Below are 25,354 nucleotides of genomic sequence, written 5' to 3' on the forward strand. Positions count from 1 at the left end.
TTCCCCCTACTATAAAAAAACAAAAAAAAAAAAGCATTTCGATGAACGCTTGGTGAAGAAAAAAAGAAATTGGATTGGTTTCTGTTTTGCATGCATTAAAAATTAATTATTTTTTTTTTTTAAGGAAACGTTTTTCTAAAAATTCGTCGCAAATCCATATTGCATGTACAATTCATTTTATTGCTTTATATTTGGAGTAAAATTCGATTTTTTATTTAAAAATTCAACATGCAATTTTTTTATGTTTAGCAGAATTGCTCTTTGTATAAAATTATAAGAATTTGAAAAATTCTTGACATCAAAAATAATTTATTTTTAAACCCTAAACAAGGGCAAGTTTGCCATAAAGTTTGTAATGCTCAAAACTATGTTGGTCCCTGACTTTTTGAGACATCAATCAGAAATTTTGCACACGTCATATTCTTTTGAGAAACTGCTCATTTGTCGGAAGAGAATTTAAGGCTTTTTTGTGTTTCTTCAAAATACCACTCGTTTTCTTAATATAGAATGTCAAACATAATTGTGAACACCCTCAAACAGAGATATTCATTTATAATACCAATAAATATATATAAAATATCATATTTAAAAACAACGTAAGTAAGGAAAAACACTTTTATCCTTGATATTTTTAAAATTTCTAATTCACGTATCCAAATTTTTAATAATATGAGAGGCAACATAAAGTTCGCCTTGCTTCCACCGAATATGCTTTGAAGGACATTGCTACGGAGTCTACGGTAAACCAGGAAATTAAAACCAGAATCTCAATGGGAGTAGTTACCCCATTTTCTACTTGGAAATCCGTTATGTGCAAAACAATTTATTGCAAATGTAATTTCCGTCCTTATATTACGGTTCAAGTCTGTTTCCTCTAATTGATAACACTACAATTAAGACATTATTATTTATGCATAAATATGTTTTTAATGTTTTCGTTATTTTTCCGCATTTAATTGTAAAATAAATACTGATATTTTGCACTAGTTTTTTACTGATTTCAATGTCTAATCAAGGTGAGCACTTTCGGAACAGAAACATTAACAAACGATCTAAATATGCTTATAAAACATAAATACATAAATAAGAGCGGAATTTTGGTAAATTGGAAATAAAAGAAGAAGGTGGATCAACATGTAGTAAACATTGAATCTTTTTAAAGACGTCGGGAGGATTGGAGGAGCTAAATTCGACAAAAATCTAATTGATAAATGGTCAACCATTGTCCATGGCACAGTAATAGGACTAGTGTCGCCAACTGACACTGCTGACCTGACTAAACATATGTGAATAAATGCACTACATGTGCCTAAAAATGTACACTCGTGGTAACACGAACTACTAACCTTTTGTTCCAATTCACTTAAATATGCCGCAGGTGCTCTGAAGTCCTTTTAGTTCGTACTTCATCAAGTCTTGTATCGTGGATTGTCTTATAGAAATTGTAGAATTGCACTTTCAGTCACAGCATTTAAAAGTCATTTCAAGAAGTCGCTCCGAATTTACAAATAAATAAGTTCGTTGTAAATCCTTGTGAAAAACTATTGCTTTAATTGTTTGTAAAACAAATAAAAAAAATCAATTATATAATTAAGAGTTAAATTTTGGTTAAAAACCGACCAAACGTTCAGAGCACAGCGATATTGAATTATTGTCTTAATTGATTGGTAAAAACTCCTTGCACACTTTCCACTGCCTTTTTTCAATTAATATTTTGACTGCGAAAATTCCTTAATTTTTATCTTTTATGTGTGCGCCTTTTCTCTTATACATTTGCTGATTGCCAGTCGTCACAGCTAATAGTTTCACTTTTTACTGCTTCCGTTTTCAACGCGCGGCACACGTAATTTCACTTCACTTTGTTTAGCTCGCTAATTGAACGTGTTACAAAATGTTATCTTTCTCCACGGATGTTCAATACACCGTTTCTTCCGAGTTATCACCTATTTAAGCCAGCACAATGGACCAACTATGCTACAATATATCTGGAATTCAACACCTAACCTAGCCACAAAGTACGACCATGTATTTACGAATAGCAGTAATAAGAGAAATGCAAAAATGTTAACATTGTGAATAGTCGCAAAACAGATGATTCTACCAGTGCCATAACGATAACAATATTTTTAGTTTAAACTCTTTTATTACGAAAGTTTTCATTGTCTTGTGGATTTATAAAAGAAAAGCTTATAAAAATCTTAAATTATAAATTTTTTTCCAAATTATATAATCTATATGATAGACTTATTTAAAACTACGGTGAAATAACACAATGAAACCATTCACAATAGATACAACTTAAAAATATAAGTTAACAATTTATCTTTACATTCTTTTAACCAATAACTTTTAAGCGATCTCTGTTTGTATTAATCACTATATATTTTAATTACTATATAGAGAATATATATAATACCATTTTGCAGTTGTTAATCAATGAATAAACTGCTGTCTTCCCCTGGCGGTTGGTAGCTGAAATTAACAATCCCACAAGAAGCTGAATCTTACGAAACGCAAGCAAAGTGCGGTATCGCCGAGTTTTGACGTTTGTTTGACAATTACGTTTAATATGTGATTTGCAATTTTTCTGTTCAACAATTTTGAACAAATTTCCAATTTTTTATAAAAGGATAACAAAAGTTAAAATATATTTAAAGAATGGCAGCGCCTACAGTAAATGTATCTGCTTATTTAGCAACACAGAAGAAAACAACAAACAGAGAACTTGCGAATGAGTGGACCACTATCGAGGATTTGTACAATGAGAAGTAATATCGAAAAAACGCTATTGGCTTTTTTAGCTGACTGATCTTTTTAAACTCATTTTTCGAATACTTTAAACATATAGGTTGTGGAACGAATTGACCATATTGCTTACGCGTTTTGTTCGAAATCCTGCCCTTCAAGATGAAGATGCGCTGTTGCAGTTGTACCAGAACTTCATTGCTACATTCGAAATGAAGTAAGTCAATATAAATATACGAACTTGGTTGAGGTGAAAACTTAAGTTACTAACTTATTTTTTTTTACAGAATAAATCCATACGGACTGGTACAAATACTGGAAGTCGTTGTGGAACATATTTCAGATAAGAAGGAAGCTGTAGAGTTCTTGGATAAACTGAAGGATAAAGTTAATATATGCGATGAGGCGGTGTGGTATATTAAGGTGAAATAATTGTAAACCTGTGAATCTGAACTAATAATCTAAATATAAAATGTATGAATTTTTTAGGTGATGCAAGGTAATATTTATTTAACTAACCTTAACGATTTGGATGCCACGAAAAAAATCATTGAAGAGCTGCGTGAAGTTTTGGAAGAGGCTGGCAATGTGACACCGGTTCATGGCAAGTTCTATATGCTCGCTTCTCAATACTACCGACGAGTGGGCAAACACAGTGACTACTACCGTTGTGGTTTACAATTTCTTGGTTGTTCTATGGATGATTATCCCAAAGACCAGTGGGCTCAACAAGCATTTTTCTTAGGCCTAGCAGCATTGCTTGGTGATGGCATTTATAATATCGGTGAATTGGTAAGAACCATTAATAATTGATATCAATAGTGTTTAATTACATTGTTTTGCATTTGTTATAGTTGGCTCATCCTATCCTAGAATCCTTAAAGGGCACAGATAACGAGTGGCTTGTTGAATTACTTAAAGCTTTCAATACAGGCAACATACCGAAGTAAATAATTAAATTGGTAATTTCTTATATTCGCTTATAAATTGTTTATTCAACAGATTCAATGAGATGAAAAAGATTTGGTCTAAGATTCCTGACTTGGCTGCCCAAGAAGTTAAATTGCGACAAAAAATCTCACTTCTTTGTCTAATGGAAATGACTTTCCAACGTTCAGCCACTCAACGCTCAATATCATTTGAGGAAATCGCAAAAGAGACAACACTGCCACAGAAAGAAGTAGAATTACTGATAATGAAAGCACTAGCACAAGACCTGGTTCGCGGAGAAATAGATCAAGTTGCAGGTGTGGTGAATATGTCATGGGTGCGTATTAAACATTTAAATATCCATAGGAAAGAAATTTTAATATGTGCAATATCTAATTTAGGTGCAACCGCGTGTATTGGGCCGTAAACAAATAGCTGGAATGGCCACGACCTTAGACCATTGGATGGCGTCTATAACATCAATGGAGAAATTGATGGAAACGCGTGCCGCAGAAATCTTAACAAATTAATTTCTCGATTTGAAGTGTTTTTTAACATCAATTTAGTTTAAAAAATAAAATAAATAAGATAATGTACATTGGCAGTATAGCTGTGGAGTACCTTAAACAAATGTGAATTTTATATTATCAAAACATGATGATTTAGATGTGCTTAAAAAAGTGTGTGGGAAATTTTTCTTTTCATTATCGAAACAGTATATGGATGCAACCATGATGATCTCGGTAGAATTTTTAGTGGAGATTAATGATACAAATAGGGGTTCGTTTAGGTTACGGAATCCCGACAATCGTTGGAATTTTTTATATTTTTTTATATTTATCATATCCATGATAATCCACGTTGTTTACATTTCCTATTCTGTTTCTTAAGAAAGGGTCAGCAATCACATTTTTTAGTTGTTTTATTTGGTACAAATTTGTTGTTCTATAAACATATTTTCATTAATTTCTAAACGCGATGTTATAAAATATATATCAACTATATTACAATGTGCGTGGAAGCCGTATCTTACATTAAATTGTTTCGATTCTTTCTCTTATCTCTTACGATTGCTAAGATTATAAAATTTAATGTTCTAAAGTAAAAAAAATTAACAAAATACATTATGAATACATCGAAAGCCAATTGTTATTAATAATAAATATGTACTCTTTAGCACTCTTTATAATGTAACACGTGAATTCTCACTACTTGAATCGTCTCAGCTAGAATTTATATACTTATATTTTATACACAAATGAATTTTTGTATGTATGTATGTATGTATGTATCAAAAAAGCAACAATTTATTACAGCCAGCCTTGTGTCCCGTTAGACCTTTGTGAGTTCCATTGATCTCCAATCAAATATTCAAGCAACGCAATTTGCGCTCCGCAATGCGAGAAGTGAATTCGAATGTCGGTGGTCGTTTGATCTCCTCGTGCGAGTCGCGTCGTATGCGTTCCGGCGACACACCCATCACAGACCACAGAGGTATTTGGCGTTTATGCAATTTTTCCAACACCAGAAACTCCAACTCGAACAGATGTGGATCCACAACGTCGGGGATTTCCTCGCGGATAAAATCAGCCAATCGCAACAAATACTCGACGTTGTGCCCGCTCGGTCCGCGGCAATTCACAATTTGTTCAGCAATATTGTCGGCTGTATCTTCGCCCAGCCAATGGCAATTGTCAGGCGTAGCCACATATACCAACACAGGAACTGCTTCACCACTAAACGGTGTATCAAAGGAAGCCACGCGAGGGAAGAACTTCGTTTCGAGCACAATGTAACCACCTGAGAGAAGAATTGCATTTGTTTAAAAGAGAAGTGATAATAATCGCGAAGCAAGACTTACCTAGCTTACATTCGCGTTGTTTAAGGTACTCCAACGCCGTGCTACCGGTAATTTTATAGGCACAACCCCAAGTGATGCCCTGCAATAAAAATAAAAGAGGCACTTTTTGTAAAAGGCAATTTGATATTTTTAAGTAGAAACATTTTTAATAATAATTATTTTATTTAGTCCCTATTCTTAATTAATGAAGTTTGTTAATACAGCACAGTTCTATGTATAGCATATTATACAGCGCCTAGAAGTATGTAAAACAGTTTTGTTGTTTTTCATTCACAACGGAAAATCTTTTAATTCACAGAAGCTTTTTCGCACATTGATGTGTGAAATACAGTTAGTGCTGTGTGACGTATAGGGATGGGCGGGTGTTCGAATCTTCCATGCATGTTTCTCGGGGTCACACACGAGTTCTTAGTAACTCTCATGTATTACCCTGGGGAAAGTCCCCGGGTCTAGGATAGAAAGTATCAAGGCGTAAAACGGTGCAACGTAAAAAATTGCACTTCGCCTCTATTCCGAGGAAATCCTCCAGACGCCATAGACAAAGAGAGCAATCGAGTCTTCGTGCGTCCGGTGTCCACGGAAACGTGCCAGAGAATTATTAGACATAGACAAGTTTGAGTGTTCCACACTCTTACACGAAATGGGGCTTACGTTGGGAAATTTGGACGCGTGCCACAAAACATCTATTTCTTTTACGTTTCATGTATTTCTTATGTTTCTACTTAGGACATACATATTATGCCGGCGAACACGTGTCGGAGGCTGTGCAAAGTTCAAAATATATGTATGTATGTGTGGGTGTTGGGAGATTTTCCATGAACGCATTTCGCTTGCATATATGATATACAGTGTTGAAGAAAAATAGAAACAAAATTATGAAGTATTTTGTCAGCATTTGTTATTCTATAGGGTGATTTTTTAAGAGCTTGATAACTTTTTTTAAAAAAAAAAACGCATAAAATTTGCAAAATCTCATCGGTTCTTTATTTGAAACGTTAGATTGGTTCATGACATTTACTTTTTGAAGATAATTTCATTTAAATGTTGACCGCGGCTGCGTCTTAGGTGGTCCATTCGGAAAGTCCAATTTTGGGCAACTTTTTCGAGCATTTCGGCCGGAATAGCCCGAATTTCTTCGGAAATGTTGTCTTCCAAAGCTGGAATAGTTGCTGGCTTATTTCTGTAGACTTTAGACTTGACGTAGCCCCACAAAAAATAGTCTAAAGGCGTAAAATCGCATGATCTTGGTGGCCAACTTACGGGTCCATTTCTTGAGATGAATTGTTGTCCGAAGTTTTCCCTCAAAATGGCCATAGAATCGCGAGCTGTGTGGCATGTAGCGCCATCTTGTTGAAACCACATGTCAACCAAGTTCAGTTCTTCCATTTTTGGCAACAAAAAGTTTGTTAGCATCGAACGATAGCGATCGCCATTCACCGTAACGTTGCGTCCAACAGCATCTTTGAAAAAATACGGTCCAATGATTCCACCAGCGTACAAACCACACCAAACAGTGCATTTTTCGGGATGCATGGGCAGTTCTTGAACGGCTTCTGGTTGCTCTTCACCCCAAATGCGGCAATTTTGCTTATTTACGTAGCCATTCAACCAGAAATGAGCCTCATCGCTGAACAAAATTAAAGCGCGAAACACATTTCGAACCGAACACTGATTTTGGTAATAAATTCAATGATTTGCAAGCGTTGCTCGTTAGTAAGTCTATTCATGATGAAATGTCAAAGCATACTGAGCATCTTTCTCTTTGACACCATGTCTGAAATCCCACGTGATCTGTCAAATACTAATGCATGAAAATCCTAACCTCAAAAAAAATCACCCGTTAATTACATTTCATTTCTTTTATTTTATGTATTATTTTTAATCGTATACAACTTTTTGCGAATTGTTAAAGACTCTCATTATAAAAAAATATTAGGGATAATAATTAGATTATAACAATATTATAGAATAACACCGTACCATTGAAAATTCTCATTTTGTTCTTATTTGGAAGACATGAAATATTGAATAAATGTATGGTTTTGGTTAGTTTAGCTTAGGTGGCTGATCACAAAAAAAGATGCCGAGGGATCACAGTTAAGACTGCAAAATACAGTTCTTTCTGAACCAGAAGAAAAACTTCTGTATTAGGTATTAATTCTTGACAAAAGCACCTTGCAAAATCTGCTTTTGTACTATATTTCTATTTTCATTAGTTCACTTCGATGATTGAAGGTGTGTTATCCGAGGATTTTTATTTGGTGAGGCAATATAATGACATTTTTTTTTACAAATTATATTGTTTGACATTCTTTACAGTCAGCATTTTCTTCCAGTGTTGCATTACTCTCAAATATTGACGTTTTTAATTTGAATAAATTGACAAAATTTTTAACACAAATAGTAAACAATTACGGATTTCTCATTGTTCGTGCTTTCACTATATATTGTTAAAAATTATATACATAAATACATATGTACATATGTATGTGTAAATATTTGCTGTACTCACATTATTCTCGCCACTCACCTCTTTGTCTTCAATGAGTGTCGCCACGCGGCCGGGCTGTAATGAATTGTAAGAGAATAAAATTAAAATAAATATTTTTTGCAAATTTATCACAATTTTATTATGCGATTAAAAATACGAATTATATATGCACATGAGCAAGTTTTTGTGCTCGTGTAGGCATTAAGATGCAGTATGACTGACAAGGCGTTTAGTGCGATTTAAACAAAGAGCTGTCTGTAATTTTTACTTTTGCTTGCACTTTTATTTATATTTTTTTTTTTTTAGTTTTTCAATTTACGAGCACTTCTATAACCTTAAGCAGTTTTTTTCTCCTAAACCTGCACGGCCTTAAGGAAAATGACTATCAGTCTGTCAGGGAGTAACCGGGAGTATATTTGTGCAGAAGAACAAAGACCGAAATATAAAAACACTTCACACTTTCACCCTCACAAAGGATTGATTATTCGAAATAAATATTGTTTTGTTTTCGAGTCCATAAGGTAAGTAATAGCAACTGCGCTTTGTTTTGTTAATTTATCGAAAGAGATAAGAAAAGTCGGTAATTGTTTATTTATTTACTTATGCATGCATATATTTTTTGCAAAAAAGTCGTGCTAAACAAACTTGCTTTATCTGACAGCAAATCGTGTTTAAAAATAAAAATATCTTCATAAATATATAAAACACATTTGAATATACATATGTGTATGTTTGTAGATATGCAGACATATATTTTAGGAGTGCTTTGCTGTCTGATAGATAAGTTGACTTCAAGTAAAATTAGCATTGACATTATAATACAATTATAAATGCCCCTTATTTTTATTGCATATTCATTAATTTTTTTCAGTAAACGTTTGTATTAACTATAATACATTGTGCTAAATGGCTATGTGCCCACTTTTAAAAATGCAATCACCAGCAAGAAGGGAACCTTCATATTTTATTGACTTTTAAGACAATGGAAATGTGATAGCCCTTTTTGTAGATAAATTCATAATACAAGTTCTTTAAAAGAAAAATTGAGAAACAAAGAAATAATTTGAGTCGGATTGTTGGATGAATCGATTTTTTTACAAAAAAAAAAGTTTGCGGACTTCTTTGACCTTCTCATCACATGAATGTTTTGTTCTTGTAATAAATCTCGTACGCACTTTATTTTCATAATGCTAAAAAATAGAAATTGATTTTATAAATAGCATTCATTCCAAGAAATATTTTTGTTGCTATCTCGCAGGCAGACTTTTAATGGCGAGTGTATGGGCTTTGTTTAGCACAAAATTGAGTTGCTCTGCGCTAATTGAGTGTTACAGCTGTGGCTAAGTGCCACTTGACGGGACGGTATATAATGCTACTAATTAAATGATTTACTAATTAAATTTACTTGGAATTTATTTATATCTTTATAATGAGCAGATAATGGAAAATTTGTAAATGATTTCCAGGTTATCAGTGCTCTTTGATAATACGAGTATGCTCGCCAAACTGTTATCTGCTGTATGTGAGAGGAAGGTGTGGCGAATCGAACAAACAACTGGCATTTTGTATACTAATACAGACAAAAAGTTACATAATAGTCGGCGATAACAAAGGTGAACGGAAATCGACTGGCTAACTTTTGTTGTCAAAAAAGAATTGTAAATCGTTTAGGGTTAATAATATATTTCTTCTAAACTTTCTTTAGATCGCTACCTATTTTAGGGTAGTTATTGAAAAATAATTAAGCTTTCAAGTAAACTTTCAAAAATTCTTGTTTTATGCTTTAAGGCTTTCTTGTGGGCCACAAAAATAAAAATAATGCATCAATACTCACCATCTCATCCGTGCCTCGATGCGTGGTATTACCCTGCCAGAAACGCCTCACGAAACCTTTAATGTAGCCCGTTATGCATTTGGAATACTCGAAGCCGGGATACCAGCAGAGCGAACCGTAGCCAAAGACCCAACATGACGGTTCATAATTGGCATTCTCGGCTAAGTTGTTGTGCGCTGCTAGTGCCCCCGCTGCATCCAGCATCTCCTCGTCAGCGTTGGCTGCGAAATTTCCATTCAAGAAAAGATTTTCAAAATATTCTGGAGCGCCACGTGCCGCTGGATTTTCATTTAGATTGTCATTGTTGTTGGGGTCGTTGTTGTTGTATGGATCTCTATGATTGTGTGCCATCTTTGGTGTGGTAAGCGTGCGTAGAATTTGATAGTGACGACTAGATGTTACCGTTAACCGCAAATGTTAACTGTTGGGATTGCCGGAAGCTTGTGGAGCGTCAGCTGAGTTTAGATTACGTAACTGGTGTTAACTGCACTCGCTGTTTTTTAAGCTAACACTAGCTGAACACTTTTGTATTCCGGGGTATGTATGCAATGCGCGTATTTGTGCGAGATTTCGGTGATGATTCGTGTGACCTTTGATGTTTTCGCTCCAAGCTTCGTTTAAGCCGCGTACGCTTTGACTTTGTTGTTGTAGTAATGCTTGTTGTTGCTGTGATGTGTGTTGCACGTAATTCATCGATGTTTCTGGCTGGACTGTATAGCTTTGGAAGTGCGTGCTTTCTTGCGGCTTTCTATGATGAGCTGTGCGAGAATGCAGTTAGTTGTTAGCTCGTCATTCGCTTGGAGTTACGGTTGAGATTTCTTAAATATTTAACATTTTTTTGTGTTTTTGGGATGATTCTCACTTTTTCGTGTTTATATGTAATTTTTTTGTTGTTTTAATTTAGCTTATCCGAAATGAGTTTGGGTGTTGCGACCGTTTACATCGTCTATGAATTTGGCGTCTTTATGAGTTTTGCTGCAATTTGAAGAAAATAAAAAGAAATATTAAAAGAGCTAAAGAATATTTGAATTTTGTTTCGAATTTCTTATTTTGACAATTTTTGATTTCATTGAGAGCATACATATGTACATACATAAGTATATATGTACATATGTAAAAGTGTTGGAAAGTGAGTTTTGCTAATTTTTTCGTTATTCAAGAGTTATGGAAATAGAAAGGTCGGGTTTTGAACCTTTTACTGTCTTCGGAAAATGTCTAAACGAAGCCAAAATATCGTAAACATCTTTCTTCGAGCCTTATGTATTTATATCAATTTCGAATAAATATAGCCGCTGCGGTTTTTTCGAAAAAGTCAACATTTGGAATTGCCACTTTCATTTCTGTTTGTTGTTCTATATTTGCAAGCCACTTATAAAACAGAAGTAAACAACAAATAGACCGCTTTTTTGTATGTTTTTAAGAAGCCATGGAATTTGGAGGCTTTTAACGATTAGAAGATTTATGTATATAAGTATGTACAAACATACATACGTATGTATGTATAAGTATATGTCCTCATTGTGTACAGTAGGCACAAACTGGAAATACCAAAAATTTCCAAGTTTTTAAACAATGCAAATATTATTATTCCCAAAAAGCTGTCCAAAGATAGCAAGCCATACATATGTACATACATACATACATAAGTACATACTTATATGCAAATTAACAAAAAGTCACTCTAAATATTTACCATTCGGTAGGTATGGCTGTTTTTATATCTGATACTATTTATGTGCGCTTATTTCGCATTCGTACACATAAACTCGTGCGCGACATTTGAATTTGAAAAAAAAAAAACGAAAGCAACCGAAATTTATTTTTTTTTTTGCATTTTCGCTTTTTTGCTTGTTTTTGCTTGCGCAAAATCGTAAAATCCTTATATCTGCATACAAACATATTTTTGTGTTCATTATTTTCTACTAGAAATTCACATAAATGCGCGAAGAACTGGCACACTTTCAGAAATATAAGATAAGATAAAAGTTTGGAAAGACATTTGTTATCAATATACAAATTACTTTCAGAGCTAGAATAAACAACAGAATGTAAATAACGCTAAAAAAAGGTTAAAAAACCGTTGTTAGGTTCAAAATTTTTTATTTTTTATAAGTTTTCTGTGCTTTTGGGGCATAAATCAAAATTACTCATAACCAGTTACTAAAATTGTGTATCGTAGTCTTGTATAGGCTCTGCTTTTTCTTCAAACACAACTGTACGCATGAGCATAAACAGTGGAAATATTTGTCTGAGGACGTTTGCTAAAAAGAAGAAAACGTATGGCCTAATTTAATGAAATATACAAGTAAATCACGCAAAGATAGCTATATTTACGTATGTATGTGTATGTGTGTGTGTATGTACAACATTGACGAACGATTTATATGCGCAAAAGGCTGTGAAAATTTTATCACGCACAAATGCGAATATGACTTCTGAAAGAAAGGAATCCACTCATACACACACTCATGCATATATAAGTGTATTTGTGTAAATATATGGTGTACTGGCGGTATCAGTGCTCGAACTGCCAACGAATTTTAACCTGGATGAAGCAGCTATTTTTGTACTCGAAAAAGGAGCTAATTTCGATCTAATTTGGGGTTTGTTATCAATAATTTACTTATTTGATTGGAGGTACTGTAAATTTGATTTTCTATTGGATATCGCAAAATGTTAAGAGAAGGAATGGAGGTTATACAACTAAAGACGACAGAAGTGAAACTTCTCTAAGTGCGTTAAAAACATAAAAAAACATATTTATTTAGATAAGGGGAGGGGTATATACATATGTATAATAAATATGAAATTATTTTTTAAAGAATTTTTAAAATAAAATATTTTAAAGTATTAAAGATATAAATTTAATTATTTATTGAAGAAATTTTAAAATATATTTTTTTTTAGAAAAGAAAGTCTTAAATTTTTGGAAAAAAAATTTTTAAACTCGGCCATTGCGACGTAATTTCCGGTGACCCCTCGGAAAAAAGACGTGCCCGCGTTGGCAGGATAACTACCATCTTAAGTGAAAAATACGAGTTTTAATTAAAACCTTAACTAGGAACTTGGACGAAGGAAAAAAAACTGAAAATTGACAGACAGACAATTTTATAAAAAATACAAATTTCCTTTTTTTTCAAATAGTTGTAATCGAAAAATATCCTTCGTTGAAGTCTTTAAAAATTGTATCTCAAAGACCTGTGTAAAATTTCATGAAGATCAGTAGAGTAGTTGCCGAGAAATGTTCCCAACAGACTTCAAAAATATAGTTTCGAGAAAAACGCGTTTAAAGACGACGCACTTAGCCTAGCTTCTCCGAAACTATTACTCGGATCAACTTGAAAATCAGAACAACATTCTAGAGGGGTTTTAGAATTTAATAAGACAATAAAAAATTTCGATTTTTTGAAACCCGTAAACCCTTGCAACCCCTTAGGCGTCCGAATTTAAACTTCATAATTATACTGGCGCTCTCTAAACTGTGATCGTGTTGGCATTTTTGTCGCTATATAAATTTCTGCACCAAAAAATTGCACTTAAAAGTTCCAACACTGATGTATTTATGTACATATGTATGTACATGCATATATCTTTGTGTACACTTATGTCTTTATAAGTGCAAATGTATCCATAGAAATTTATATACATACATACATAGATAAATACATATGTACTACTTCTCTATCTTGTTTTTAATTTCGCTTTCTTTACGCAAGCGGCAACGACCTCTCTTTGCCTTGATACTGAACCTTTATGTAAGAACAGATAAAATATTCGCAAATTTTGAAAAAAATTGTGCTACTAAAAATATACATAGAAATGTGGTGACATTACCGATATTGTGCATGGCACATGCTGTCAAATGTAAACAACGCTCGGTTATTATATAACCTAATGAAAACCTGCTGCTATAAATATTGTTAATATTATTAATATATGCAAAAATGTAAGTTTGGATGAACTTGTGCAATTTATTTTGCGACATTATTATAGACTTCAAGTGAGCTAAATCGTTTTTGCGCACATTAAATATGCATTTGCATAACACACTTCATTAGCTAATAGCGCATTCTCAACGCGCTTTGCAAAAATGCCTCGCTTCTGCAAACGTCAGCGGTAGCGCTACGCAAATTGAAATATTCGCCAGTTAGTTGAGTGGCGGAGCAGCGAGCAATTCACCACTTTCCTGCCGCAAATTAGCTTAATTCGTTAAGCGGTTTCGTTTTAGTTGACACGCAAACGAGCATAATCGCCTGCTTCATTTTTCATTTTTCACACATTGGCAATCTTCAAATTATTCTATCAGTCAATTACCCTCACTCTCTCATATGTATGTACGTATGTATGTATGTATGTATGTATCACCTATCTGTTGATATCAGTTTAGCAGCGAATTTCAAATCTGCTCATAAATGCATTCAACTGTAGGCTCACTATAAGTGTATCACTTAGCTTTTAAATTTATGTCGCTTTACTGTGTTTTCGCACTTTCTTGATTATCACATTACGTGATGTGGTCGAGGTACATACATACTTACACACAGAGCTGTTTATTTGTGCACTTCAGCAGCCAGCAGCCATAAAGTTAAACAATGTTTAATTTTTATTTGCTAATAATATTATTATTCACACACCCATAGAATATTTAGGTGTATGTTTTTATGTAGAAAGTGTGTATATGGTCTGTATTTGCATCATCATCACGCTCTAGCCACATGTGCCCGATCGGAACCATGTACATATGTATATACATAAACAAATATATGTATGTAACATATTTTTAAGTTCTGAGAAAGGGTGGTCTGTTTCCCAAATGTCGTTTTTTGCGGTCTCACCGAATCTGACAGAACTTAAACCGAAAATTTCATTAAACTAGTTTCTTAAGAAGTCTTGAATGAACAATCTTTACTCGACACCCATATAGTATAATCAGCTGTTTGAAATTGAAAAAGCTGCAATTATTCTAAACTTTTAAAGAAAACGTAATTTGTCTTAGTAAATTAAACCGAAACAGATCGGTTATACAATTCATAACTGAAGAACGACGCTAACAATATAAAGATATCCGATTTCGTCGAGTTCGAGTTCGTCTCCAACCTAAATTGCAGAATAACTACTTAATATGGGATATATTAAACTAAAACAGCATCCACTTATAGAGAAGGTATTTAAATCGATATGTAAACAAAAAGATCAAAAGAAAAATTTCTAAAAAATGAAAACCATTGACTGTTAGCCAGTCAAGTTCTTGCTGGGTCGTCGAGTTTTTCAAACTTACTGTTTATTATATTCATTATTCCGTTCAAGGTTCACAGAACTTCATAAATTTAGTTTACTACCAGAAAAGAAAGAAAACCTTTTGTAAGGAAGAATATAAAAAAGAAGTTAATAACAGCCCTAATGTGTGCTTGTGTGAGAGTAGGCGAAAAATGTGGGTGCCATGCGCACGAATAGGAAATATTTTAAACCAAAAGCTGAAACATAAGATGTCTGCATATACTTACATACATACAAGTACATACATATGTAAATGAACTCCAAGATATCACGATTTCGCACTAAAAGTTCGTTTATGTGCGTACTGAACTTAAAGCAGTCGAATAATAAATAAATAAAAATGGACTCAGATAAGTATGGACGTCAGTGACAGATACTAATTTCTTACATATGTACAAAAGAAATTTTGTTAATAAATGTATTTAATTTGACTTCAGTCACTAACTTGGCACACACATATAAACACCTGTGTAGTACTTACATACATACATTTGTATGTATATTTGACAGTTAATGAATGAAGGCCGGTTAAAACTTATCAACAGAAGTAGACGTTGTGTATGGGTTGTATGTACACATGTACAATGGGCAAGTAAGAGGAATATCAACTAGAAATAATGCAATGAAATTAAAAATAAAACTTTTTTATATGGGTAAACAGTAAAGTGATAAAAATATACTAGACATACATATTATGTATGTAAGTACATATATTTACACACAAGTTGCACAGTATGCCGCCATTATTTGCACAAACAATTTTGTTTTCATTTCGTTTCGGTTTGCATGTGTTCGGAAGCTCGCAATCAAGGCGAATAGTAAACAGAAATGCACAAGTCTACAAACATACATACATACATACGTACATATGTATGTAAATGCTTTGATTTGTGTAGACACGACATACAGATGTTTGTATAGATGATTATACAAATGTAAGTAGGTTTGGCGTGAAATTCGCGATAAGAAAGAGGGAGCTTGACGGCGTTAGAATATTTTGTTTACTTTCTGTTTTTCAAATCAATTTTTATTGTCTAATAAAATGTGAACAAGGCGTCGATCTTAATCGTATAATCAAAATTTAAATTTATGCACGCAACTTGTTCTATAAATTAATTTTAATTTAAACGGTGCAGCTCAAGCTAAAATACTGTAGTACAGTCAAGCAAGCATTGTTCGAGTTTTGCCATAAGAGAAATTAAATGTGTTGATATGTAATCTGCTGAAATGAAAGCAGCTGGCTATTTCTTTGCACTTGTTTGAAGCGCTTTAAGATTGTAAATCTCTTCATTATGATATTAGAAAGTGGGTGTGATAGACTTTTATGACTGAGAGAAGATTGCAATGCCATAAATAAAACCAATCAAACTTTTATAGTAATTTTTGACAAAGGCTTTCCTGTTTTTGGTAAATAAATTTCAAAAAAAGGAAAGAGTCTAAGTTACCACATATCGCCAGTTATTCATAATATACTCTATATACATACAGTGTGCGACAAAACTAAAGCACGGAATCAACCTCCTCGGTATTTAAATTAATAAAATCATAAAGTATGTTATAAATGATTTTATTTTTATTTTTATAACTAGTTCATTCATTCTTCTTTTTGAATTAGTAAAAATTAAACAAATTAACTTATTAACACTCCAGTAGTCGCGCGTACTACAATAGTAGACCACTTGTGTATATACTTTTACGTTTTACGAATAACTATTCGCAAGAAGTCTGATTTTAAGTTCCTAATATGTTTAAAATGAATATTTTTTGGTTGATTTGGTTTTATAATAAACTGTTACTTATTATTATTAAAACAAATTTTTTTATTTACAAATATTTCGTTTCAAACCCTTATGTCTTAAATGTTCTACACATGTAGTACGCGCACACGTGCAAAAAAGTTAAAGAGCGCAACGCCACGAGAAAATTTTCATTAGATAATGTCTTCGTAAATATTATCATTCGTTCAAGGTGTGAATGCCGAGTAGAATACAAAGTGAATGACAAATATTTGTTCGGTGTTTTGTAAAGTAAAACTATAGCATTAAGGCAATTGGCTATTGATATTATCAGTTCAGTTTTTTTTGTAATAGTGCAGACTAATTTTATTAAAACACATTTTCTTTACAAAGAATGTCAAAACGCGCTTTTGTTGATGGGCATTTTTTATTTTGGCGAGTCTTCTTATAAAGCTTTCAATAGGGAGGTGTAAATATTTTTACAGCGAAGAATAGAATACAACTTATTTAGTAACCAAAATCGTTTTTTGAACTCAACAGAAACAAATGAATGAATTAGAAGGCGGGGAAGTAAACTCTTATATCGGTTTTGATCTTAATATATTACAAAACGCTACAAAATAAGTGAGAAGCCAAATTTTATTCTCTACGAAGTAACTTAAGGGATTACGTAGATTTCCTCGGATAAAAAAACAGCCTTTTTTCATGAAGGCATAAAACTGAAAATAGAATTTTTGGCAGACATTTTTATACAACAATTACAATTTCGCGATTTTTTTTTTCAAATAGTTGTAATCTGGATCAAGTCTTTAAGAATTATGTCTCAAAAACCTGCGAAAAATTTCATGAAGCCAACCGACTTCAAAAACATAGTTTCGAGAAAAATGCGTTTAAAGACGGCGCACTTAGCCCAGTTAGCCTCGAACGCACAAGTTCTCAAGGCTGTATCTCCGACACTATTCGTCGGATCAACTTAAAAATTTAGGACAATATTTTAGAGGGGTTTTAGAATTCAATAAGACAATAAAAAATTTCGATTTTTTGAAACCCGTAAACCTTTGTAACCCCGTAAGGAAAAATTAGTTTTCCTGCAACAAAATTTGAACTTATGGTCACACTCTAATAATCCAAAACATTTTACAGCCCAAATCAGAAAAGAGTAAAATGTTAAGACGTGTTTTGTAGCCTTAAAACATGGATTACCTAAAATAATTGACACAAATTAGAAAAAAATGTAGAAAACCACAATTTGTGAACTAACCTGACATTTTTAGTATTAGAACTGGTTCACTTGACCGTAAAAAAAATTTGCAAATAAAAGCAATTTCATGTTTTCAAACGCATGTTGCACACGAACGAAAGGAAAGATGAAACCAACTCATTAATATTCAAATCAGATTCTGTCAAGCCTCTTTCGATCTACAAAGTATTATGGCCCCGCCAATGAGTCTGATGAAATTATTACTTCTCTAGCTAATAAATAAGCTTGGCTTGAATAAACAATTCCATCTAGTTTACTAACAGGTAGTATGTGTGTATTTTACATTAAACAAACGTAAAGGCTAGCAGTATGGTGAAATATGCCGAAAAATATATCGAAACGCTGATAGAATTTAATGTCTATGTTATAACAAGTGTTTTTAATGGTGTGTTTTCATTGTTGAAGTCGGCTTGTAGTACTAATTTAGATGTAAATACATTGTGTGTATGTGTGTTTAGAAGTAGGGCGTTGCAATAGCTTGCCTTCAAATGAATGGGTGATGCAACAGGCGTGTGAAACAAAAAACAAATGCAATCAATGTAAGCATTAAGCTTTGGTAGTACCGAAGTATTGGGTATTTGGCGGTATTTCACATCAAATGCACCGTTATATGACATCTTAATCTGGAAAGATGTTTTCTAGCTCAGCAGAAAAAAGGGAAAATATTTCGGCATGCCATCCTAATCACCAAATAATAACGAGGTTTCTGCAATTCATTCTATCAAATATCTCTACTTTGGTGCAGATAAGTATAATATATACATATGTACGTCTGCACACTTAGCATAGGTATACAAATTCGGAACCAGTTACATATGTATGTATATATTCAAAAGATTTTCAAGTTCAACAAACCAAGTTCAGTAACAGGTGCAAGTGAGTATATATTTTTGTTTACATGAAATAAATGTGTCGTCACGCTTGACAATGCATGTGAAGTAACTGGTTTTCGCAGCTTACCTGCCAATAAAAACGTCATTATCAATTTTCCAAATTCAAAAATAATGTAACCTTGAACATCTTATAAAACGCTATCGGGTAGACTTCAGTTTTCCTCAACAGTGCTACTGTCTCTCTACAGGGAATTGCTAAATTAATGATATATTTACATACATAAGTACAAGTACTAGATGTAAGTATAAACAAATTGTGACCTAAATAGCAATGAGCGAACCGCAAATATTTTACTTGGCATTTTATAATTGCATTTTGATAAATTAGGGGAAATACGAAGGAAATGACATAAGTGGAAGTTAATTGAGTAATAGAAGCAAAAATGCATAAATGCATAAAGGCAAGCATTTTATACTTCAAGGCCGAGCTAATTGCTAAATATTGGAAAATTAATTCAAAAGTAAAGAAAAACAAGAAAAAAAAAACAAAAAAAAAAGCTATAATATCGTTCACAAGTTCATTTCTTATAGCATAAAAGTGTATAAAAATATCTTTAACTTGACTTTGAACAGTCAGTTTGTGTGGCAGTTAGATTTTATACTGGCTCGATCTCGGTGGTGCCGAAAAAAAAGCAGCTTCTAGAGGAGAAAATGACCTGTGAAAAACTTCATCATCGATCTCTCAAAAATTGAGGCTAAACTAACACGGTGTTCATTTATCTCTATAGCGTCTCCGACGTTTCCTTCTGGGAGTTAGATACTTGATATACCCTGTTCAGGTTATAACAATTTCCCAAGGCAACACAAATCCACCACACTTGCAACTATTACGTATTTAAAAACGCTCATTAAAAACAATGATAATTGTGCCGTCGCCTACTGACTTCAATAAGTAGATTACTTGAGATTATGTAGGTTAATGTGTCGTTCACGTGCGTTGTAATGATTTGCTTCCCGTCGACTACTTTACTTGGCAGCATGCGGTACTTATGTATATGCCTATGTATGTATGTGCGGAGCAGTATGCAAAGCAGCACGTAAAATGCAACTAGACACTTGTGGGAATCTATAAACAAAAGCGTTTAATTTGAAGAGAGCAAGCACTTGTGTTACCATTGCACTTGTTGATGGCTTACAAACGCGTCAACAACGTTTATTGTCATTGATGACAGTGGCAGTGAGCTAATGTCAAAACTGACAACTAAACAGCGGTCGTGTGTACTTATATACGAGCTATTGTGAGCATGTGCAAAAATAAACAACAATGCGTTGTATTTACACTACAGCAGGTACAGATGCGCTGACGACATTGAAAACAAGAAGTGGCTGAAAAGCGAAATTTTCTGATGACACATGTTTCCCCAGTAGCAAAGACATTTCATTCAACTTTCGAAGCTAAAAGATTTTACACATAATCACGCAGAAACAGGAAGTTTTTAAGTTTAATAAGCACCCTTTTTTATTTTAATAAAAGTGATATTTTTTTACTTTTCACTTACCCGGAGAGTCTTCCATAGGAAAAATTTTTATTGTGACTGGAGCATGTTAATTTTGTAGCGACGAAATGGCGAAACTGCGTATTTCTTCAACTGTTCGCAGATTTAGTTTTTAAGCAATTTTTCGCTATTTTTTAGTTTTCACACATGCATAGTTGGGTTTGTATATATGTATGTAGCTTTGTTCATTCTTTCACTTGTGCATAATATTCTTCAGCTGGTTGTTATTTGTTACACGTGTCTTTTTTAGTTGTGCTTTAAATTTTATTCATAATCATTGCGGCGTGTTTTTATACACTTTGTCATGGATTTCTTAATTTTCAACGCTAGACGTTAACTCTGCCAGATAACACTTTGTGTGTGTCTTTTGCTTTTCACTTGTTCTTCCTGATCTCAATGTTATATCTACATATGTATGTATTTGTAAAATTTGTTTATAAATATTTGCGCGCACAATTTTCGTTTCAGAGCTGTTAATTTTAGACGCCTCTCGGCCTCGTATGTGTTCACTGTGATGGCCAAGCGGTGACTGAAACTTGGCGTTGTCGCTTTTCGCATTATATCAAGCGTCAACCCGACTTCACTCATGCCCATACGAGCACAAACTCTACATATATTAATGCGTTTTTATGTGGCGTATTTTGCTCCATCTCTAGTTTATTAAGTACCTTTTTATTTAACCTTATTTCGATATTAAATAAAATTTGTTTTCTTTCCGCTAAACCTTCTCTACACTCAGCCGCAATGGTTTATTTATAATTTCTTCTGCAATTTTCGCGTATTCTTGTGGTTGTTTATGTATTTTTACTGTGACAGCGATATGGCGAGCATTGTATCCGGTGAAAGAGAGCGTATTTTGTTATAAGAGCGACGACTACAGCGGCTTGCCTTTGTGTTACAATAGTAGTAAATAGTACTAATTTCATTTAAACTTTAAAATTGAGATTTTCCGACCAAAGTTTAAATTATAATTTTATAGAAATGTTCAAAATGCTTAGTAGTTTATTGTAGGACAATTAATTTATGCAAATGGTGTGAAAATTTTTTAAATAAAAAATAGTATTGGCTAGTCGAAAAAGTCTTTTCGTATTTCTAATCAAACTTCATCTAATTTTTTTTTTAATTTTTTACTAAAAAATTATTTAAAGAAATGTATACCATTTTGTTCGAACACTTTTTGCTATTTTTCCGCTGATATTATTCCATCAGTGTAAATTGAAATTTCCAGAACGGAAGCGAGCGAACCGTTGTTGTGCTACACGAACTGATGCAGCATCGTCTCCGTAAGTTTCATAAATTTTATTAGTGCCTTGCGTGGCATTCTTCCCTTTTTTATATAAAAATTTCAAAATATAGCGAATTTCTTCATTATTTTCACTCATTTTTGAAACGCGGTAACTTTTTTTTCGAATTCCCCGAATTTAATTTTTTTGGTCAAATGAAGCTTAATTATTAGAAATTTGATAATTATTTTTAGTAAAAATTTCGAAGTTTTTTATTTATAGTAAATTTGTATTACTATTATCAAAATGGTATCTCTCCTTTTTGTATAAGAGTACTGAAAACTGTATAATAAATAAAGAAAAATAATATCTACTTTAACTAAAATGATTTAATTAATTTATTTTTTACTTTTATAAATATTTTCGAAATAGTATCTAGAGAGTTTGAACAATTCTATAGAAATACCCTTCTCTTCTGCCTTTTTCTTTTTCACTATATGAGTAATAGCAAGCTTTACAAGCTGCAATGCTCATGCTCAAACATTTACTAACACGTGCAGCATAAAATCTGCTCTTTTACGCTCTTCTCACACTTCACGAAGATGTCAAACAACAACATAAAGTAAGTTGGTCACTAAAATCTGATGCAATGCTTGCTTCAGCTTTCAACATAAGCATGAAGTTTGTGGGAAATGTAATTTGCAGATACTCCTTTTACGCCACTTTCTCTTGCTTCCTCTCGAATGACAGAGAAAGATAGAGAGCCGTGCTACTGGCCGATTGCAAAAATTAATGCGCCAACAATTTCTACACAACCTATGTTGTTGTTATTTATGTGCTATCTTTCACTTGCTTAATAACTTAGCTAATATTTCGAAATACTTCAGAGGCAACGAACTTTAAGTATCGAACAAAGGCGAAGAAAAGCGTGTAGCATACTTTTAGGCCGAGCGTAATTTCCGAAATTCACACACATACAAATGGACAAGTGCATGCTAATAATCTATATACATACATACATATGTTGGCAAGCGAAAGAGCTCATGACTACATAACGGGACCCCGAAAGATTTATTAAATAAACCGTTAGAAATTCCGAAATAAAAATTTCGTAAGATTTTTAAGAAAGTTGCGTTAGTATTTATTAAAAAAGATGTTACAATTTTTAATTTTCTTTTTTTGATTTTTCCTTTTGTAGTAGAAATCCGTGTTTAAGAGCATCAGGCTAGTCATTCAAACGTTTACGGCATATCAACTGGTAATACAAAGAGATAATTCAAAAACGTCCAAAATATGAAATTTTAATAAAAAATACGAGTATTTACAATTCATATACTAGTACACCCGAGAAGGCACGCATACATACCATTTAATTCGTCTATGAATAATTGAAATATCGACTCTTTCCATAGCGTGTCAATGCATCCGTTTTGTAAGCGCCTGGTCCTGGTCCAGCTTTCTTGATGTCATCGGGACCACGTAAGCCGAAACTGTATCCAGGCGAACGTCGACCAGTTGGTTCGTTGTTACTGTAACCAAAGCTTGAGGGCAGCATGTAAGCACCTGGACCGGGGCCTGTGAGAAGCGAGAAAATCGAAACATCAATAGCAGAGAGGGTTTCTAAATTCTTTATACATTGCAACCTACCCAACGGTCTCCTACTCATGTTGTCCCAACGATTGTTTTTAAGAAATATATTATATGTATGTGTAGGAAAAAAGAATTAATTTGGAAGAAGTTTGATAAGCTGTTAGCACACCGAAAATTAGAATGAAATTGTATTTTTAACATAGACATTTTAAGAAAAGAGAAATTGTTTTCGCGTCTGAAAGTGAGCGTGTATAATTTTGAAAAGGTATTTTTTTTGAGAAACTATTCTTCAATTTTTGGAATATACAGATACTCACTTTCTAAACTGCTCGCAAGATGTTCACGTAAAAATTGCTTGCAATGCAAATAATTGAGATATATAGAAATAGGGCAATATGTGATCCTCTGGTCGAACATCCGGGGGACAAATAAATTGTTCTTGTCATTCTTAGTCCAAATTGGTGGAATTTCTCTAACTCTCTGTAATATGATATATTATATTGCCAAATAAATAGAGTCATAACCCAAAAATAAATACATGTCTTTGAGGGGAATTAGCTTAGTATGAGGATTGAGGAATATTTCTCAATTAAAATAAACAAGTGGAAACTTTTCTCCCTTTTGCCTCGACTTCAAACGGACGATTTTTGTCTACGCTGAGGATACTTGGTGTAAGGCCGGAAGTCGTGAGCTGCTTGAGCCATATGTAAAAGAACCGTTTCTGACCACACCCAAGTGAATAGCCCTCAGAGAACTTTCCTCACTTACGTGAACCTCTACACATGATTTCGTCCTCCATGGAATTAAGAAAAACCGGCTGCGCTGGCTAGGTCATGTCGTTCGTATCGATTAAAACACTTCAGCTCTGAAAGTATTCGACACAGTACCCGCCGTGGGATGCAGAGGAAGAGTAAGACATCGACTCCATTGGAAAGAGCAGGTGGAGAAGGACCTGGCTGCACTTGGTATCTCGAATTGGTGCTAAATAACTAAAAGAAGAACGATTGGCGAGCTGTTGTTAATTCGGCTATAAACGTGTAAGTGGTGTCTATAAGAAGAAGATCAGTTCAATAACCCACAGACCTCTTAGCACTTCAGTTGCAAATTTTTCTTTCAGATTTGGTGAGTAGTGTAATTTGATAACGAATTTTATTATTAAAATAAAGGTTTTAATATAATTATTATTTGTTTTCAACTGAGAGCTTTTTAAAAATCTTCGAGTTTGATACCCGTAGTATTTTAAAAGATAAAGACTAGCAATTTTCAAGCAGATTTGTTTCAAACCAACTAAAATGAACAAACCAAGAAAGCTATTCAAATTCGCCGGGATTTCTACGCATACCGTGTTCAAGCCAAAATACCTGAACAACGCATATAAATCTTACAACTTTATTACGAAAATTCACGTTCTGTAAAGAATGTATTTTGCGCGCTACGCTCAACTTATAGTCAACATAATCGGCCTACTGAGCGTACAATTGGCAACACCATCACACATCTTGAGACCAAGCATTCATTACTGGATAATATTCGACAGAATAGACCACACCCAGCACGCAGTGTAGAAAATATGGCAGCCGTAGCTGAAAGTATGCACGAAGACCGTGTAGAGTCGATTTGGTGTAGAGTCGATTTGGCGCCCTTGTTAACGTCTTGATGCCTTTTACGTCGATATCTTAAAAGCGTACAAAAAAAGCTTGAACCTTTCCAAGTGACATTATTTTGTTCTATGAATTCTTGAAAAGTTCCAAGCAATTCCGACCTTTTGGTCAGTGATGAGGCCCATATCTGGTTCAATAGGTATGTAAACAAGCAAAATTGTTGAAGAGAACTAAAACCTGCTATTTCATCCAGAAAAACAACGTATTGGTGTGGTTTGTGGACCGGTGAAGTCATCGGACCAAATTTCTTCAAAAACCTTTATCGCGACATGATGACCTTGAAATTGAAGCTCTTAAGCTCGGCAACATTTGGTTTCAATAAGCTACTTCCCACACATGGTATCAATCAGTGGATT

General features: G+C 33.6%; 3 protein-coding genes across 4 annotated transcripts in view; 1 reads left to right on the forward strand and 2 right to left on the reverse strand.

The window, feature by feature from the left end:
* Window positions 1-2,020, reverse strand: part of LOC105226753 (3-hydroxy-3-methylglutaryl-coenzyme A reductase) — a 50,865-nt gene extending 48,845 nt beyond the window's left edge. Inside the window, exon 1 of the mRNA XM_049449635.1 lies at window positions 1,347-2,020. The gene's annotated coding sequence lies outside the window, so the exon portion shown is untranslated. The remainder of the gene's footprint in view (window positions 1-1,346) is intronic.
* Window positions 2,021-2,555: 535 nt separating this feature from the next.
* LOC105226752 (26S proteasome non-ATPase regulatory subunit 13) lies at window positions 2,556-4,306 on the forward strand. Its single transcript, XM_011205769.4, has 7 exons — window positions 2,556-2,768; window positions 2,849-2,962; window positions 3,033-3,168; window positions 3,235-3,537; window positions 3,600-3,691; window positions 3,748-4,012; window positions 4,077-4,306. The coding sequence occupies exons 1-7, from the start codon at window positions 2,659-2,661 to the stop codon at window positions 4,203-4,205; spliced, it is 1,149 nt and encodes a 382-aa protein (XP_011204071.2). The 5' UTR covers window positions 2,556-2,658; the 3' UTR covers window positions 4,206-4,306.
* Window positions 4,307-4,579: 273 nt separating this feature from the next.
* LOC105226750 (glutathione-specific gamma-glutamylcyclotransferase 1) lies at window positions 4,580-21,357 on the reverse strand. 2 transcript variants are annotated; one of them, XM_049447225.1, is made up of 5 exons: window positions 20,528-21,357; window positions 9,862-10,836; window positions 8,049-8,102; window positions 5,537-5,615; window positions 4,580-5,475 (listed from the first exon to the last, which is right to left on the reverse strand). In XM_049447225.1, the coding sequence occupies exons 2-5, from the start codon at window positions 10,210-10,212 to the stop codon at window positions 5,039-5,041; spliced, it is 921 nt and encodes a 306-aa protein (XP_049303182.1). In that variant the 5' UTR covers window positions 10,213-10,836; window positions 20,528-21,357; the 3' UTR covers window positions 4,580-5,038. The 2 variants fall into 2 exon arrangements, with proteins under 2 accessions (XP_049303182.1, XP_049303183.1); XM_049447226.1 differs by having other exon boundaries at window positions 8,067-8,102; window positions 20,528-21,245.
* Between the last annotated feature and the right edge of the window lie 3,997 nt (window positions 21,358-25,354).

Source organism: Bactrocera dorsalis, chromosome 2 (genome assembly GCF_023373825.1).
Source record: "Bactrocera dorsalis isolate Fly_Bdor chromosome 2, ASM2337382v1, whole genome shotgun sequence".
Classification (NCBI taxonomy): domain Eukaryota; kingdom Metazoa; phylum Arthropoda; class Insecta; order Diptera; family Tephritidae; genus Bactrocera; species Bactrocera dorsalis.